The 18,372-nt window shown below is 34.8% G+C and overlaps 1 protein-coding gene across 1 annotated transcript in view; it reads right to left on the bottom strand.

Annotated features, from left to right (window-relative positions):
* LOC107634255 (diacylglycerol kinase 5-like) overlaps positions 1–3,760 on the bottom strand; it is a 5,474-nt gene extending 1,714 nt beyond the window's left edge. Inside the window, exons 1-10 of the mRNA XM_016337806.2 lie at positions 3,614–3,760; positions 3,095–3,309; positions 2,822–2,944; positions 2,431–2,559; positions 2,045–2,130; positions 1,773–1,896; positions 1,387–1,435; positions 644–726; positions 428–495; positions 92–160 (exon numbers count right to left, since the gene is read on the bottom strand). Of these exons, the coding sequence (XP_016193292.1) occupies positions 92–160; positions 428–495; positions 644–726; positions 1,387–1,435; positions 1,773–1,896; positions 2,045–2,130; positions 2,431–2,559; positions 2,822–2,944; positions 3,095–3,304 (941 nt within the window). The 5' untranslated portion in view covers positions 3,305–3,309; positions 3,614–3,760. The remainder of the gene's footprint in view (positions 1–91; positions 161–427; positions 496–643; positions 727–1,386; positions 1,436–1,772; positions 1,897–2,044; positions 2,131–2,430; positions 2,560–2,821; positions 2,945–3,094; positions 3,310–3,613) is intronic.

Here is an 18,372-nt window from a genome sequence, read left to right as displayed (position 1 = left end):
TAAGCAGATATATTGTGTATACTAAATTTGATATTTGGCAAAGTTAAAATTTGCACTTGATCATCTAGTATAGAAAATGACTTACTAGGGAGGTATAGGTAGGTCTTCCCATTTACCACGCCTTCGGATAATTTTTACTTTCGCAAGTTGCGCTATGTTCCTGCATTGAAAATCAAATCATATTAATTTCAAACCAAAGAACAGCAAGCCGCAATCATAAAATTTAAAACCAAATCAAGATTGCCTACTAGTTAGTTAAAGGCCTATCCTACAGCTACAGCACCAATTGTAAGGAGAGCCAAGTTAACTATCAATCTATCATGTTACAGTTGTTAAGTTTTCATGAATTTACATAAATTTACAATAGACATTCGCGAAATTTACATAAAAGAAAAGTCCTTTTTTTTTCCAATTTTAATGAACTGACCTGTCAGCAGGATGGAATAAGGAAGCAAAAAACCATCCTTGTGAGCATCCAAGCTTAGCATAAGTACTCTAACATGTAGATCAAAATCAAAACAACTATATCAGATTTTTTGGAGGGAAAAAGAAAAAATGGGATGAGAACATTCTCTCTGGTCCAAATTAAATTAAAACAACCAACTGCAGATTGTTTATAGTTGCTGAAGGAACAATAACATACCTGATTAACCAACTGGTTCTTGAATTTTTCAGGATTCATCTTTCGTTCAGAATGAAATGCATAGGACACTTGAGCATCCATGCCTATTTCAATAGTCCAGTTATTTTAGATTATTGAATCAAAACAGAACAAAAGTAAGTTGTTTCCATCATGTTACATATGTCACAACTTTCAGCTCATCTAAGACACTAAAAGTAATACCTCATATCAATCTCTAAGAGATGTATAGTAAACATGTTAGACCTCAACAAATTTTAATCATCAAATTAGTCTTCAAACTTTTATTTCATTAGACAGACCAGTCCCTGCATCAGAATGTCCATCTATATGAAAGGATTGATTTAAGAATTTAAAACTTGTTTAAGAACTATCATGTCTTTATTAAATAATAATAGAGATTGATTTATCCAACTTTTTACCAAAATTTGACACGAGAATTGATTTGTCTGTCAAAATAAAAGGTTAGTGAGTAATTTGGTGAATAAAATTGGTTGAGAATTAAAGTATTCGACTAAATTTTCTTAGGGACTAATTTGAAGCATTACCCCTGTAAATAATCGTCATAATTTGATAGCACATAAACTAGATGCTACCAAAGGATTGGAAACAAATTAAATTTGAATTTGGCAATAAGTTCAAACTAGAACAACTAATTATTCCAAAAAAATGCAAAATGGATTTGTGCGGTGCGCAACATAAAGTTCAAGCACAGAAGAACCAAGGAGTGACTTCTTTTTACACACCCATGCTAAAGTAATTCCAAAACCCTCCACGGAAAGTGTGGTAACCTTCCTGAAAAGAAATTAGAAAGAATGACTAAGTAGGAAATAAGACAACTCAAAATTAAAACAATAACAGAACATGGACAAGATATTAAAACCAAGCAGTAAAGTGCACAAAATCTATACAAAATTTGTTCTGCTTGTTTGTAGCATAGTAATAGTAATTAGGTTCACATCCTTGATTGTCCAATTAAATAATTTCCAGCCCTACGAAGTTAATTACAACCTATGTGTAACTAACTATTCCAAATTAAATTAAAATTAAGAAAATATCATTGGTTTAAATTCTTAAAGCAGAACAGTGAATCAGACGTAATATGTAGCAGAAAAAGTGACTTATTTCTTACCACATTAAGTTCATCTCCCGCAGATACACGCTGGAATGCATGCAAAGAATGCGGTAACTCGAGCGGCGGAATTGGATCACAGGAACCTTCTTTAGGAGCTCTCATTCTCATGACGATATGCCAGCTTAAGGAAACATTCAACAAGCATGAGCAATCAGAGTTTTGTAGAAGAATTATATGCAAGAATTGCATAGAGATCTTTACTTAAAACATAAAAATTGAATAGAGATCTTGACTTAGAAGTTGTAGAATATAGTTCCAAAACTCATTACTTGTCTATTGTCATTTCCTTAGCCTTCATGACTTGATCTAAAAATTGCTCAACTGAGTTTTGATCCGTCCCGGGGTTCTTCTTCCCCTGTAATGAAGCAAAAAAAGTATGTGCTAGCTTCATCATTTATTTTTTCTTCCTCTCTAAGTTTTTGATAACTTTTATGAAAACAATAATCTTAGCAACTACTTAATGCATAGCATATATCAAACCAAGAAAAAAAATTGCTCAGGAAAGAACACAAAAAGTAATAAGGAAACTGCAGTAGCAGAATAAAATGTTTTAACGCTTAAACTATAGTATAATGCATTAAATCTAGTGCAGAGTTTCATAGAAAAAATAAAATAAAAATAAAAAATCACTTAAATGTTACTAAAGTTTTCCTACCCAACCAAATGCAAAAGGAAGATTATTCCCTGTGCCCAAGGGAACTGTGGCTATTGGTGGTGGATGAGATAATTTGAGATCACAAACAACTCCAAGTAACCACCCTGCTGTTCCATCACCTCCTGCAACCTAAAGTCAATGCACATATCATAAACTCGAAAAGGAACATATCCATATAAAATTTACCTTTTTATAAATAAGTTTAACCATTTTCTGTATTCATTTTTTTTTCTTTTTCCTTTTTTCCCCCTCAATCTTTTACTATTTGATTTATTTGGTGTAGACCCTAAACCTCATCCAATAGAAAAGAAGGGTGAGTCAGTTCCCTTTATGCGAAAAAGAGCGAATACAAATATTATTACTCAAAAAACATTATTAATCACAAACTCACAATTAACTTCAGCCTCTCCATAATCTTCATGGCAAATTGGTCACCCTGGACCTTGAGATTTTCCAACTTAGCATAGATTGAATGCAGCACCTTATCAGGAGCATTTTCCCCCAAATCAAAAACCTGAGAAATGAAAATCATATATATAAACTTAAGATTACAAACTTCAATTGAACATTTAACTAACAATCGTGAAATATTTTATATACTTATTTTGTCTCGTATATAAAGCTAATGAGACATTACAAATAACACAAGTCATAAAAAATTTACCTGTTTCTCATTAAGAAGAGTTCTGTATGTTTTCAAGAGTTCCCCTCCGAGTTGTCCACCGCTCCTGGAGTTAATAAAAACAAGAACCGGAGACTTTGGCACCGAATCATGATCGTTACCGACTTCAATGCTTTGAGTTTTGGATTCCGGCACGAGAATGTAATCCGGAATATTAAAGTTGTTCAACAAGTTTGAGTCTTTTGAAGACATTATTGCTGCATGCAGGTCCAATACTACGTAAGGAGCTCAGATATTGATAAATAAATAATTTAACTAAAAAAGAGAAAAGAAAAAGGAATTGATTTAGACATAATTACTAATATTGAATGCGACGCGTGAAAGTTGAAATATCGTATAATCATTCTTGGATTCTATGATGAATAATAGTTATGGGGACACATATACGTGATTATCAAATTAAATTCCATGATGAGAACAATAGAAAATTAAGATGTGCAAAATTAAATGAATCTATTGATAACAATGAGTGTTGTTTTAGAGAGAAGTGAGAGAGATTACTAATTGAGTGATGAGTGTAAGCTGATGTTAAAGATGGAAATTGTGGGGAGGAGATCTGAGAAATGCTGAGATGGATGAAAAGAAAATAAGAGATACAACTATACAAGTGTTCAGAACACGTAAAGGAAAGAAGGATGGCACGTGGGAGAGAGCTCACTTGCTAATTTTTTTTATATAAAAATAATTAGTTTTTGCAAAAAGAAATCAGAAATGGGGATCTTGTGTTTTGGGATCTGGGACCTGGCCTTCTTACACCAAAAACAAATTTTCAGTTTCTACAACTCAATCTAAAACGGTAATGGTAGGAAAAAAAAAAAAACTAGAACTTACTTTATTTAGTATTTATTAATTATAGCAACAATTAATGAATGTTAAATAAGACAAATTATGATTGTTTTTTATTATTTTTCTTTAATTACTAAACATTTTCAATCTAAAAACATAATCTCCTGTCGGCCGTAAGTTTTACAAAAAGTCTATGATTCTATGAAGTCACATGGAAAGTTATATGAGATCACTGAAGCAGCGACTCAATCTATCAAAAACTTGGATTAGATGGTAGATTTGGCTCTCTCTTAAAAGATTACACTCAATTTAAATTTAAGCTAAAATTAGGATGAGGTTTAATAATTTTATATTATGATGCAGAGATGGATCTACTTGTCTTAGTGTGGTTTATTTTTTTAGATATGTCAAGACTATATGTGTTGTGCGTAGATATAAAAAACGAGGGTGCTAGACATGGATGTAGGACATCTTTTTTTAAAATATGGTGAAAAAAAACGGACCATTTGATTTTTTTGTTAACAAAATTTGGCCCACTAATCGAACGGTCTGATTTGTGCGAAAAAAAAAATTTTAATTTTTGGCTTGGCTAATCGGACCGTCCGATTTTCATATAGGTATATTTTTTTATTTTGCGGAAATCAAATCAAACCGTCCGATATTGATTATAATATATTTTTTTAAATTCGTGAAAAGTAATCGCTAGGTTCGATTTGATTATAATATATTTTTTAAATTCCATATAAGTGTACTATGTGTACCTCGTATTCGAGTTCTTAGATTTCCTTTCGTCGTTGTTGTCAATGTTCTGAAAATCGAATCGGATCGGCCGATTCAACCGAATTAACCAGAAATCGGTCATTTGGTCGGTTCAGTTTGGGTGTAAAACCGTTCAGCAAAAAACCAAACTAAGAACTGACCGAATCGGTGGTTAACTGGTGAACCGCCAAAATCGGTCGGATTTTTTTCAGGGTTACTGGCTATATATATATAACCCAACCCACCAGATACCCAACCCACCCCACCCCTCCCTCTCTGAGAAACCCTAAACCCAGCCGCTATTACTCTTCCACTGTCGCACTCTTCTCACCCCACCCGTCCCCTTCCCTCCCCTTTCTCTCCGTCTTTGAGAAACCCTAAACCCAACCACCATCACTATCCCATCGTCGCACTCTTCTCATCATTCTTCTCCTCGTCGCCGTCAGTCGGTCATCGTCTCTTCGGATCGTTACTCTTCTTGTCGCCGTCGGCCGGTCGTCATCTCTTCGGAAATCTCTCTCTGTCGCTCTCTTCAAGGTCAACACCTATTACCGTCACTTTTCCTCGACGTTGAGTCTGAGCTGTTGGCATCGCCGCCGCGAAGGACTGCTCGATCGTCGTCGCTGCTCGATTTGTTGGTGACCGTCTCTCTCTTCGAGTTTTCTCTCTGTCTGAGGGTCGAAGCTCAACGTCCTTTCTCTCTGTCCCTCTCACGGCGACGTCTCTCTCTGCCCGGCTACGGAGTATTAGCCGCTTTGTCACCTTGCTTCGGTTATTTTGTTAATTTTGTTTATTTTGATTTATGAGTTGCTGGTTGTTGATTTTTCTGATTCAGTTGGGCAATGCTTCACTACATTATTTATTGTTTATGCTGGAATTTTTCTGATTCTGAGTTATGCTATGATTTTGATTTTTGTGATCCAGTTGTTGATGGTGTTATAGGCAGTGCTTTACTATATTGGTTATCGTTTATGCTAGAATTTTTCTGATTCTAAGTTATGCTATGATTTTGATTTTTCTTATTCAGTTGTTGATGGTGCTATGCGTAGTGCTTCACTGCATTGTTTATTATTGATGTTGAAATTTTTTTATTCTGAATTATGCTATGATTTTTATTCTGAGTTGGTTCTGTTGATTTGTCTGCTTTGTTGATTCTAGTTGCTGGATTTGAGTTATTGATGGTGTTTTGTTGATTATGGGTTGCTGGATTTGAGGGAAAATATTGTTTATATTAGAATTCGATTGAGGTATTTAATTTATATATTAAATTGTTAATACTTTTATTGTATATGTAATTAAACCGGTTGAACTCCGTTTGAACTTCGATTGAACCTCTGAACCATTGAACCAGCTACTTCACCAGTTCATTGACCAGTTTGGTTCTCGCAACCTTGGTTGTTGTTCATCTTCTTCTTCCGTTAGCTCGTCTATCTATCTCTACGGGGTTCCCTAGGAACTGGCGCTAGATATGGTAGACAGATCCAACCCAAGTTAGCAGAAGTGTTAGTGGACCATCGATTTCCTTACAATCAAAACAAGATGCCTTGCATAACACCCTGTACAAGTGTGTTAGGCATGCCGATCCCCAACTATACTATCTGATACTGCCAAAATCATGAAGCAAAGGCAGAAAATTTCAGTGCACAGATGTCCCAGACATGTCTCCAAACAAGATCGTACCAAATAACAACATAATATGGCACTTCACGTACCTCTGTATGCTGTTTTCGTCAATCAACTGAAAACATTCTTTTGATCATAAAAAAAATTGTAAACGTTCTTTTAGATCCTGAAGCTACGTCAGTTTTATGCAGCTTCCTCTACAGTCCGACTTTCTCGGTGCAACCCTAAATTGGTGCAAACACTCCGCCTCTAAGGCTTCAAAATTACTCATAGTCATTCCTGTGACTAGAAGACTGTTCGTCGGAAGACCAAGAATAATAGCCACATCTTCCAGTGTCACAGCACATTCACCAACTGGAAGGTGAAAGGTATGTGTGTCTGGGTGCCACCTTTCGACTAGAGCATTTACCGGTGCTTTCTAACATTGAACTATTCCAATCTGAAAAACCTGATAAAAACCAGTAAATCGTAAATGCTCATCCACCCTATCATTGTACTAATCCGGAGGCAATAGGTGATCACATGTCAAATTCCGTGAACTCTACAAAAATATAGCAAATTATTAGTCAAATCATTAACAATTAGTGTTGCAGGCCAAACTTACAATAACAGCAGCCCAATGAGATAGAGTAATTGAAACAAAGATTGTTGATGGGTTCTCCATCTAACAAAGCCCAAATGGAAAGTAACAAAGAAGTCACTCGGGCTACATGGTAAGAAGCTGATCCAAGCCCAAATTACGCATTCAAGTTGAAGCCATCCAAAGCCAACGTTCACATTGCCTGCTTCGGTCAGAATGAGAGAGAGAGAGAGAGAGAGAGAGAGAGAGAGAGAGAGAGAGAGCTTCAACCTTCTTGCTCATTTTACCAGAGAAGAAAGAAAGAGAAAGGTAAAATTCAAAAGCAAATTTCTAATCACCCTAATCAAAGCAAGCTAAGCTAAGTCAGAGGTAAAGGTGATTTATTTCCATTTGCATGCAATTTAGTTTCTTTACTCCTTATCCAAATTTTCTGCAACTCCAATTTGGGATAAATGGAAAAAGTGTTCTCTGATAATCACTGCTGTGAATCAAAGGCTAAAATTATTTCTTGGGGACAAAGCACTTGCTCAAGGGTTCAGATTTAGGTTTACCATTGAAACATTTCTCTTTGTTGATCTGAGGTCTTTGGTCAAGCAAAATGACCAGCTTTGAAATTCCTAATTTGGGAGTTAATTGAAGAAAGTGAAATGACAAGCCTGGGAAGCACACAGCTCGAAGAGTTGACTCATAAGAGATCAAGACAGCAACTTGCAAAGAGGTACAAAAAGAAAAATCTTCATCTTTCTGAAGGTAAGGAGAGAGAACCAGATATTAAGCTTGTTTTGAAGAGCTTCTCTATGAAGATTTCATCTATTTTGGACAGTGTTTTCTACATTAAAGAAGCATTCCGCCAAGATGAAGAACTACTTAATCAGAGTCAGTTGAATCCGATTCAACTTATAGCAACATAGGCTATTGATATATTAATCTCCTTCATATTTTACAGTTTGTATTTCATTTTCAATGTATATCTTTCTGTAATTTCTTGAGAGGCAAAAGGCTAAAAGAGAGATTTCAAGAAAAAGCCAATGAGTGACAAAAGGTTGAGTGAAACACTTGAGAGAAAAGCCTAGAGTCATTTCAGATTTCTTTTGGTTGTTTCATACGGCTTGTATCTTGTACCTATGAGGTACCCCTTTCTAAGTTAGGTTAGCACTTAGAATGAAGAGTTAGGTATTAGCATAACTAAGTCAAGTTAGGTAAGAACTTGAGAGAGAAAGGATTGAGTGAATCCTAAGAAATTGGTGTATGTAATATTTTAACTATAGTGAAAATTCTACTACTGTTGTGGTTGAGACTGGATGTAGGTTGCATTGCACAAGGCAACTGAACCAGGATACATGCCTGTGTCATCTTTCTTCTCTTTCTCTAAGTTCTGTTTTATGATATTTATGAGACAAAATGAAATTGTCTCATAAAATTTTTGCTGCACAGTTCAAACAGATTTTAGCTGTAACTTTGACATTAAAGGCTTAATTCAATAAAACAAAAGAAAGCCATAGATTCAACCCCTCCTCTCTAAGCATTCTACAACTTTTAACTATCATTATTAAAAAATTTCCACAATTAACTAAACAAGACATATTAATTGAAATCACACAGCTATTATAGATAATTTTACTAAATCCAATTTACTAAAGTCTTGAGTAATAATAATTTAACTGCTAAATTTAATTAATAATATTTCGAATGCTTTTTAATTTTTAAAATTACGATATTATTATTATACATATTTTACTCATATTATTCCCAATTGAGCATTGATTTACATAATTATTTATTTATTTAGTCATAGATAATTCCTATACCACTAACAACAAACTACCTTACTACTAATAATAACTAATAAATAAATCTAATTCTTATTTAACTAATAATATTTCACTTTATTAAACCCTCAACTACACTAACATATTTATGTCAATTAAAAATCTAACAACAAACGGACGATTGATGAGCGAATATTTTATACGCTTTTTGCCATCATTTTCATATAGTTTTTAGTATGTTTGTTTAAGTTTTATTAAGTTTTCATAGGTTTTCGTGTAAAATTCACATTTTTGGATTTTTCTTTGAGTTTGTGTGTTTTTATGCAATTTTAGGTATTTTCTGGCTGAAATTGAGGAGTTGGAGCTAAAGTCTAATTCAGAGGCAGAGAAAGCACTGCAGATGCTGTCAGGATCTGACCTCCTTACACTCGAAAGAGCTTTTTCTGGAGCTACAGAAGTCCAAATGTAGCGTTCTCAATGGCTATGGAAAGCTAACATCCAGAGCTTTCCAGCAATGTATTACTTTGCTTCAGAATCGAAGGCCCAAAACTGGCGTTCAACGTCAGCCTCCTGCCCTATTCTGACGTCCAGCGCCCAAAGGAGAAGAGACCAGCGTCCAACGCCCATAAAGGACCCCCTAGCCAGCGTTCAACACCCTAGAGGCCTTTTAGCACATGGATCTCAATCAAGCTCAGCCCAAACACTCACCAAGTGAGTCCCAAAAGTAGATTTTAGCACTAAAAGACTATTTTACCCTTCCTATGTAATCCTTAGTCATTAGCTTAGTATTTATTTTTGAGAATTTTTACAGACTAAGAGAGGACCTGTCATATTTTCGTTTATCATTGTATTTTCTATCAGTATGAGTTTTTAAACCTTCTAAGTTGAGGGGAAGAGCTATGTTGAGTTTTATGGATTAATAAAGTACTACTGTTCTATCTCAATACATGTTTGATTCTCTATTCTAAGATGTATATCCGTTCTTCATCATCATGAATGCGTTGAACCGGCACAAGGTTGTCTCATTCTACATGGGTTCAGAGTGAGTCTTTCATCGGACAATGATGAACCACTAGCTTAGTCATACATCTCTTAGACGGCTATTCCACAACTTCGTTGGGGACTTCTCGAGACACCAGTTCAGTCGAGGTATGGAGAGATTAGAGTCTTTGTGGTAGAGGCTAGAACCAAAGGTGCAGCATTCTCTGATTCAGAAGATTCGACCTTGTATGTGGCATTTTGAGTAGGATCACTAATGAGAATGAACTGCAGGAGCTTCACCCTCAATCAGACTGGATCCTCACTAACCCTGGGGTTCAGATCTGGAGGAGTATTGGCGATCCCTTAAGAAAGGCGTTGATCACATACAACCTGCCATAGAAGAAACCATTCACAGTTGAAGAAGACAATAAGACCAGATTGATCCAGAAGAACAAAGCATCTCCAAGCCTTAACCATCTTCATATCATTGCATTCACCATCAACTGAGTAACGTTTTATTTATTTTATTTTCATGCGAATTAAACAAAAAAACAAATCTTTTATCCGCCTAACTAAGATCTACAAGATAACCATAGCTTGCTTCAAATCACAATCTTCATGGGATCGACCCTGACTCACTCAGGTATTACTTGGACGATACAGTGCACTTGCTGATTCATTAGTGCGAAGTGTAATTCTGCGCTACCAACGATCAATATCTTTACATTTTTGTTTCTTTGGCATTGTAATTTTTTTTCATACAAGTAGAAGAAGAAGGAGTTCTGGAGTTGCTGAAGAAGAAGAAGAAGAGAGAATGGGATTGCTGGTGGGGGTTCAAGGTGAAAGTGACTTCGGAGTGAGTGAGTTGGTGTAGGAAGAGACATGTTGATATAAGAGGCACCGTTGTGGGGAGAAACGCATGCACGAGACGTGGCGAGGATTTCACAAATCAGACGGTCTGATTTATTTCCCTTAAATCGGACCGTCAGATTACCTTCACTCAACTCGCTCCGTCCGATTAGTTCATTCCTGACACTACATGCAGGTAAAGCATGCATGTTCTCGATAACGCGATCCTATTCCATTTTCCTCTCCATATTAAAATTAAAAAGTGTTCTAGTGTGGCAATTTTCCCATTGAGTTTTTAAAAAACTAATAACAAATATGTATATAGATAATTGTCTCTGTTATGGTCTAACTCCGTCACCGAGTGTGAGTGAGCGGATACCCAGTAGTGTAATAATTAAAAGAAGTTATCAAAGTGTTCGTGCAAAATTATATAAATGGTTGCATGAAATGGTTATTAAATCTCATCACTATAGAGCTTAGGTTTAGTTCAGATGATAGATTTGACAACTTTTTAAAAAGCTGCATTAAGTTCCAATTCCAGCTAAAACTAGAATAAAGCTTAATAATTAGGTGTGTGAGTATTGTAATGACGAAAACAAAATTTTAGCAAACAGCCCATACAAAATTATATAAATGGTTGTGTGACTAATATTTTTTGTTTAAAAAAATATATTAGAGACTAATACTTTTGATCAATATTAATTAATATTTTAAGTCAATACTTTATCGTTATATTATTAAGATTTAAGATAAAGGGTTTAAAATTTAAAAATTAGTATAAAAATATTTTTGTTAACAAAATATTAGTAAAAAATAATAAATTTAGTTAGTTATATAACATTGCTCTTGTTTAAATTGTTATACCCTTTATATAAATGGGTTAACGGTCAAATTGTCCAAAAGATTGTTCGATCGACATTTTTGTTTTCAAATAATTTTTTTAATCAAATTAATCTCCTAAAGATTTAACATTAATTTCGTTTGTCCTTTCGTCAAATATTTAATCCATTCCGTTAATAATTTTCTATGTGTAGCATTAAGTGACAACTCAATAGTAATAAATACGACGCCATTTTGTAGTTTAGGGCATTTTGGTTAAAAACAACGCCATTTCCTATTTTATTACTGCCCCTATTACTCTTCATCTCCATTTTATTACAGCTCCTATTATTCACCACTCTTCTCCTTTCACTCAAAACAAACAAAACACAAAAGAAAAGACTAAGAAGCTCTGGTCGTTTAATGGGTAGAAGAAGAAATCATTGGCGACGCATAACAGATCGCGACTGCACTTGGTCATTTCGGTCTCTAAGGCACCGTTCGTTGCACCACCGTGGTCTTCTCATTTCACTCAAAAGAAACAAAAAGTCACCAAACACAAAGAGAAGACGAAGAAGCTCCGATCGCTAAAAGCACAGAGGAAGCAATCATCGGCGACGCTGCACAGAGTGCAATTGCTCTTGTTGGTCTGGGTCTCTAGGCCACTTTTGTGCCGTCGTGGTAGGCGCTGTCTCTGAGAGAGAGGTACTAACCCTTATTGCACCAATTTTTCTTTCCTTTTTTTTGGTTTTTTTTTTTTTGGTATATATGAATGTGTAGTTGGAGGGGGTTAGAGTTGAATGTTGGTTGATTTTGGGTTAAGATTTTTGTGCTAGGTATAGTTGTTGCTAGGATTTTGCAAGGTTTTGCATGTTTTCTTGGTTGAAAAATTTGGATGCTATGTTTTGACATGATCGAATACAAATTTAGACAGATAGATGGAATTCTTGTTTTGTTTAGTTTATCTAAAGAACAGAGTTTGTTGAGATGGTGTTCTTTATAAATTAAAACAGTGATTGGGGTTTTGGAATTTGTTGCTGAATAATAAATAAATTGTTTACAAAAATAAAGCTAACAAAAAAAGAGTGCTTTGTGTAATTGACTGTTATCGTTTTTTATTTGTAGATGGAGAATTATCCAATGATATTTGTTTTTTATTATGGTGAAAAGTTCAAAAATGATGACATTGGATCAAGAATTTATGAACCAAACAATACAAAAATATTAATGGGAGTTGAGAAGGATATGATGCACCAATATAACACTACTCAACAAGATGGGTTAATGTCTTTGTGGATTTTGGGGATTAGGATTTATACAAATGGAGTTAAGGACTATTTTGACGTAATATAGTGAACATATTTTATCAGCTTTTATCTAGACATACAACTGTTAACAACAGACTGTCTTACAATATGGCGTGGAGATAAATTCAAATTCTATATTTATTGTAATTAAATTTTTGTGTTTTATATAACAAATTTTGAAGCACTACATCGTGCTTCATAAACTAATTCGCGACCAAACAAACTCTCTAAAACAAAACAAGACTGAAACAAATTGAATTTGTATTGTGTTTTCTTTTTAATTTATGACTTATCACTCATAAGTTTTTTTTCAAAATATTTTTTTAAACGATCATATATTTTTTTTTAGTACTAGAAAAACTCAAAAATAGAATATCAAATACAAATCAAAATGAAGAAGAAAGACACTAACTTATTTTTGAATTGTTCTCCTTATTTTTGCTTAAAACCTTGTTGTTCTTTTTATATCGAAAACAAATTTTTAGCTAGCCTTTGCAGTTAGTTGAGTCATCATTAATAACGTGATTTATTTTCTATTATAGCCAACAGTTACCTTTTTCAAGTGCTCTTCAAATTTTGTTTATAATGTTTTATTATTTTTAAATATGTTTCAATTAAAGCAATATGTTCAACTACCCATTACTTACTGTCCGTAATTATTATTATTATTATTGTTATATGTTTTTTTCTATTTTTGATAATAATAATTTCTTTTAATTTGACACCAAATAAGTATTATTTAAATCAATTTTAAAATTGAAATTTTATAATATATTAAGTTAAGCCATTAATCAATCGATCAATACATTATACAACCAAATAATTATAAAATTGTTTTCAGACTCAACATATCGCAATAATTATTTTTTGGCCAAAGATAGTTCAATAATTAATTTTGTTTGTCAGTAATACTAATCCATATAACTATTTGTAGTGATGCTAATGAATCTGTTTATTGTGTTTAGACAATTTCAGCCTCATGGCCATTGTTGTCAAACTCGCGAGTTAACTCGTAAATTCGTACAAATTTACGAGTTTAAATAGTAAAATCGAGTTAATTTGAACACAAATTCATTTTTGGGTAGACTCGGATAAATTCGGTCAAACTCGCGAGTTTATTCGTGAGTCACCAAGTTTGCTTTGGTTGGCCTTTTTCGCTAAAATGGCGCCGTTTTAGGCCTAAAAAAAAAAGAGAAAGGCAGCAATGTAACCCACCAACCCTAAATGGCTAAACCCCTCACTTTGCTCGCACTCACTCTCTTCTCCAAGCCCTCTTCGTCTTCGCATTTCGTCGTCCCCGATCCCTTGCTGCCGTTCTCCGTTTCCCAAACCACCGTTCTTTCACTCTCGCTCTCTCATCCAGCTCGACACACTCTCACTCTCTCACTCCCTATTCTGCATCGAAGAACGCAAACTCATGGAGCCTCTGCCATCCGCCACGCTTCCGTCGGTCATCGTGTCCTCTGCCGGTCATCGTGCTTTCATCGCTCGTCGTGTCCTCAACCCGTCCCTTGTCTGCACAGCATAGCACAACAACGCCAGTGTCAGCTGAGCCTACTCCATTTAGCCATTCAGATTCAGCCTTCAGGTATGTTTAAAAAAAAATTAGTTACTGAATTGAATCAATTGATGCATTTGGTAGTTGTTACTTGTTAGTGTGAGTTTAATCTGTTATGAATTGCTGCATTTTGGAATTTGTAGTTATTACTTCTTATTTGTTAGTGTGTGTTAGAATCAAATTTCTTCTTAAATCTCTTAATCTTTAATGTAGTTTAGGGTAGTTCTATTTAGGCACAAAGGCATCTTAGAGACAAAAATACAAAATGTTTGAGAATGTTGGTTCAGGGACAGGGAGGAAGAACATGTGAATGATGATGATTTAATGGAGGAAGAACATGAACATGTGAATGATGATGATTCTGTTGGTCGTGTCGAACATGAACTTGAACGAAATGATGTTTCTGATGAAGATGGTGAAGATGATGATGTTGATGCCATGGAAGATGAAGATATTGGAGGATTTCAGTTTTAGACTTTTAGTTTATTAGAACATTTAATTGTTGTTTTGTTTTTTTTTTTTTTTTGGTTGTGTTATATGAAGCTTTAATTGTGTGACTGTGTTTTATGTTGACCTAGATGCATACTTGTGAAGGATTTGAATGTGTGTCCTAGAGTACTTGTTATAATTGTAGTATATATTGTGTTAATTTATTATGTATTTTGATGTTGAAGTTGTTAAATTTGATGCCTATATTTGAGTAAATATATATTATACACGATATATATATTTTTTACAAAAAAATTATAATAGGTAAGCTCGTACGAATCTACGAGTCGAGTCTAGCTCAGCTCCATGAATTTACCTAGACTCCCAAGTTTGACAACCTTGCTCATGACTCTCTCCTCTCTTGGCATAAAGATCTATCTCTACACACATAGTATCATAGCACTATTATTTTTCTAAAAGAAGAAAAATGCTCATACTTCTAAAGCACGTTCAATATGCGCTTGAAGAACATTTCTATCTACTCATTTATTTTAAATAAAAAATAAATATTACCAAAACTAATTATTAAAATATTTAGGTAGTGTTTGTTGGAGAGACAAAGACGGAAAGATTGAGATTGAGAGACAGAGACTAAGAGACAGAGATTGAAATAAATCTCAGTATTCTGTTTGGTACAAAATGGGAGACATAAATTAAAACAAGAATAAAACTCTAAGGTAGTGTTTGTTTGCGGAGACTGGAACTGAGACTGGGGGACAAGAACTCAGTATTATGTTTGTTGAGGTAGAGACTGGCACTTAAATTTGTGTCTCTGTCTCAAAAATTTCAGTATTTCAGTACCTCCAAAAAGTAGGAACACTAAAGACTGAGATTTTTAAAGACAGAGACAGAAACTTTAATAATATTTTTGTACCTAAAATACCCCTATTGCAATTAACTACTGCAAACTTTACCCTTTCTTGAAATCAGATTAGGGCTTCAGTGTGAGCAGCCCCTCACTCCATCTTCTTATTCGTGCTTCAAAGTGTGGGTTCCAGCCTCTACGTTGCCAGTGTCAGCACAGCCCCGTCGTCGCCGCCGTCGTAACCACCGCAAGATAAGTGAGTCGCAGTTGAAGTTCCTCTTCCTAGGCCGCAAGTTCTCATGTCTTCATTTGCTCCTTCACAAGATAACGTACGAGGAACCCAGTTGAGAGAGTCTCCGCTGTTGCTGTCGAGTTCATCAGACCTCGTTGTTGTCATCACAGTTTGTGTAACCTAGGTTAGTTGGGGTCAAATTTCATTACTGGTTTGGGCCAATTTTTTATGTTGCAAGTTATGCTCCGTGGATTTTGTTTGTTGTTCAACTAGATGCATAGAAAGAATCTGGGTTTTTCTCTCTTCATTTCGATTTGGTTCTTTGTTCTGATGTATAGATGCGTATACATTTTCATGTCTTGTTTCTTTAATTTTGTTTGTGATGTGCTTCTTATGATTTGGTTTTGGTCATGCTTGGTTATTTTGGTTTTCATTCTTATACATCTTTTGATTCTGAAATCTGGGATGTTCTGTTTGCCTAATTTATGTCTGTTTGATGTTAGAATGTGTAAATTGTTTTGTGAAACCTATGATTGTTGTGGATATAACCAGCGCACTCACTGTGATCTCTAAAATCGTATTAAAGAGGAATTTGTTAGGTTAGTTGAAGTTTAAAGAGTAGTGGCACTCCAGCTTTTGGTAGACTTTGATTTGCTTGAAACTAACTTAAAATTGAGAAGTAAACTTCAATAGAAACAAGGAGTAGCTCCCTTCCACTGGCGTTACCACAAATGCCCTTATTGTGGTTCCTACAACACCAGAGTTCTATGAGACTTCCACTGTGAGAATAATAAGTATCTGCGTCTCCTTAGCCTCTGTGTATTAAAATATTATATTGTACTTTATGTTTGGAAGTTTGCCTTCTATGGCATAGGCCAAAATAATAGTATTCTGATGCAAAATAATAATGAGATGTACTGATTTAAAATCCAATCTTGCTCCGCAATTATTAAGAATCATCAATGCATGATCAGTTTGCAAATCAAGAAATACTAGCCATAATTTTCCATTGATAGAGATTTGCCTTTTAGTGCTGGTGTTGCTTAAGTTCTATCTTGGTTCATAAGGTGTGAGGATTTTGCATTTAGGACCTGCAAGATGTCTTGGGTGGATATTGAGATTTGTTTAAAAGTGTGTAGGGTATAGTCAAGTTGGGTCAAAACTCACCTTATTCTACCTATTGCCATCTTTAGTGACTGCCAAGAAAGCTGAGATGATATCAAATATACTGGCAAATTAAAAGAGTGAGGGATAAGCCTAAACTTCATAAACTATAATTTTGACATATTTGATAATTTCATACAGCACTACAGCAGCAGTTTTGTTCAGTACAGGATCAATTCGATTTATATCATACTCTATTTATATGTTAAACTTGTAGTTGTAGCTCAAATACAATTATTATTATTATTGTTATATCACATTTTTTATTGGCGCATTAATAGTTGAAATGAAGTGTATGGCAGCAGCTCTTTCGTTAATTCAAACCTTTTGTAGAAATTATTAATTAATTAAGAAGTATATTTTTTTATTAATTAAAACATGGTCAGTTGATCTCATTCTTATCTTCCACTCCAAATCTAACACAAAACAAACAATTTTTATATACATACTCTCTGCAAACAAACGCTACCTTAATTATTATATCATACTCTCTTTATATACATACTCTATTATGATGAGCGGATAATTTATACGCTTTTTGGCATTGTTTTTACATAGTTTTTAGTATGTTTTAGTTACTTTTTATTATATTTTTATTAGTTTTTATGCAAAAATCACATTTCTGGACTTTACTATGAGTTTGTGTATTTTTCTGTAATTTCAGGTATTTTCTGGCTGAAATTGAGGGACCTAAGCAAAAGTCTGATTCAGAGGCTGAGAAATGACTGCATATGCTGTTGGATTTTGACCCTCCTTCACTCGAGATTTGATGGCCCAAACCGGCATCTAAACGCCAGTCAGAGACCCTTTTCTGGCGTAAAACGCCGGAACTGGCACCAGAACTAGAGTTAAACGCCCAAACTGGCATCCAAGCTGGCGTTTAACTCTAGAAAAGGCCTATGCACGAGTAAAGCTCAATGCTCAGCCCAAACACACACCAAGTGGGCCCCGGAAGTGGATTTCTGCACTATCTGCACTTAGTTACTTATTTTCTGTAATCCTTAGTAACTAGTTTAGTATAAATAGCATTTTTTACTATTGTAATCAAAGAATCTTTGGACTTTTGGATCACTTTAGGGAGGCTGGCCATTCGGCCATGCCTAGACCTTTTTCTCTTATGTATTTTCCAACGGTGGAGTTTCTACACCTTATAGATTAAGGTGCGGAGCTCTGCTGTTCTTCATGAGTTAATGCAAGTACTATTGTTTCTCTTTCAATTCACACTTACTTCTTCTCCAAGATATACTCTCGTACTTAATTCAGTTAAGTCAGAATGAAGGGGTGACCCGTGACAATCACCCACTATCTTCGTTACTTGCTTAGCCAAGATCCGCGTGCCTGACAACCACAAGCGGTCTACATGATGTTCAACGTAGTCATTGGACGACAGCCAGAGTATAATCTCTTGGGTCTCTAATTCATGGACCGAGTCCGTGAGATTAGAACCTTCGTGGTAGAGACTAGAACCAATTGGCAGCATTCCTGAGATCTGGAAAGTCTAAACCTTGTCTGTGGTATTCCGAGTAGGATCTGGGAAGG

This window comes from Arachis ipaensis, chromosome B03, assembly GCF_000816755.2.
Source record: "Arachis ipaensis cultivar K30076 chromosome B03, Araip1.1, whole genome shotgun sequence".
NCBI classification, from domain to species: Eukaryota; Viridiplantae; Streptophyta; class Magnoliopsida; order Fabales; family Fabaceae; genus Arachis; species Arachis ipaensis.
The sequence above is the reverse complement of the archived record's forward strand: the minus strand, read 5'-3'. Positions and strand labels throughout refer to the sequence as shown.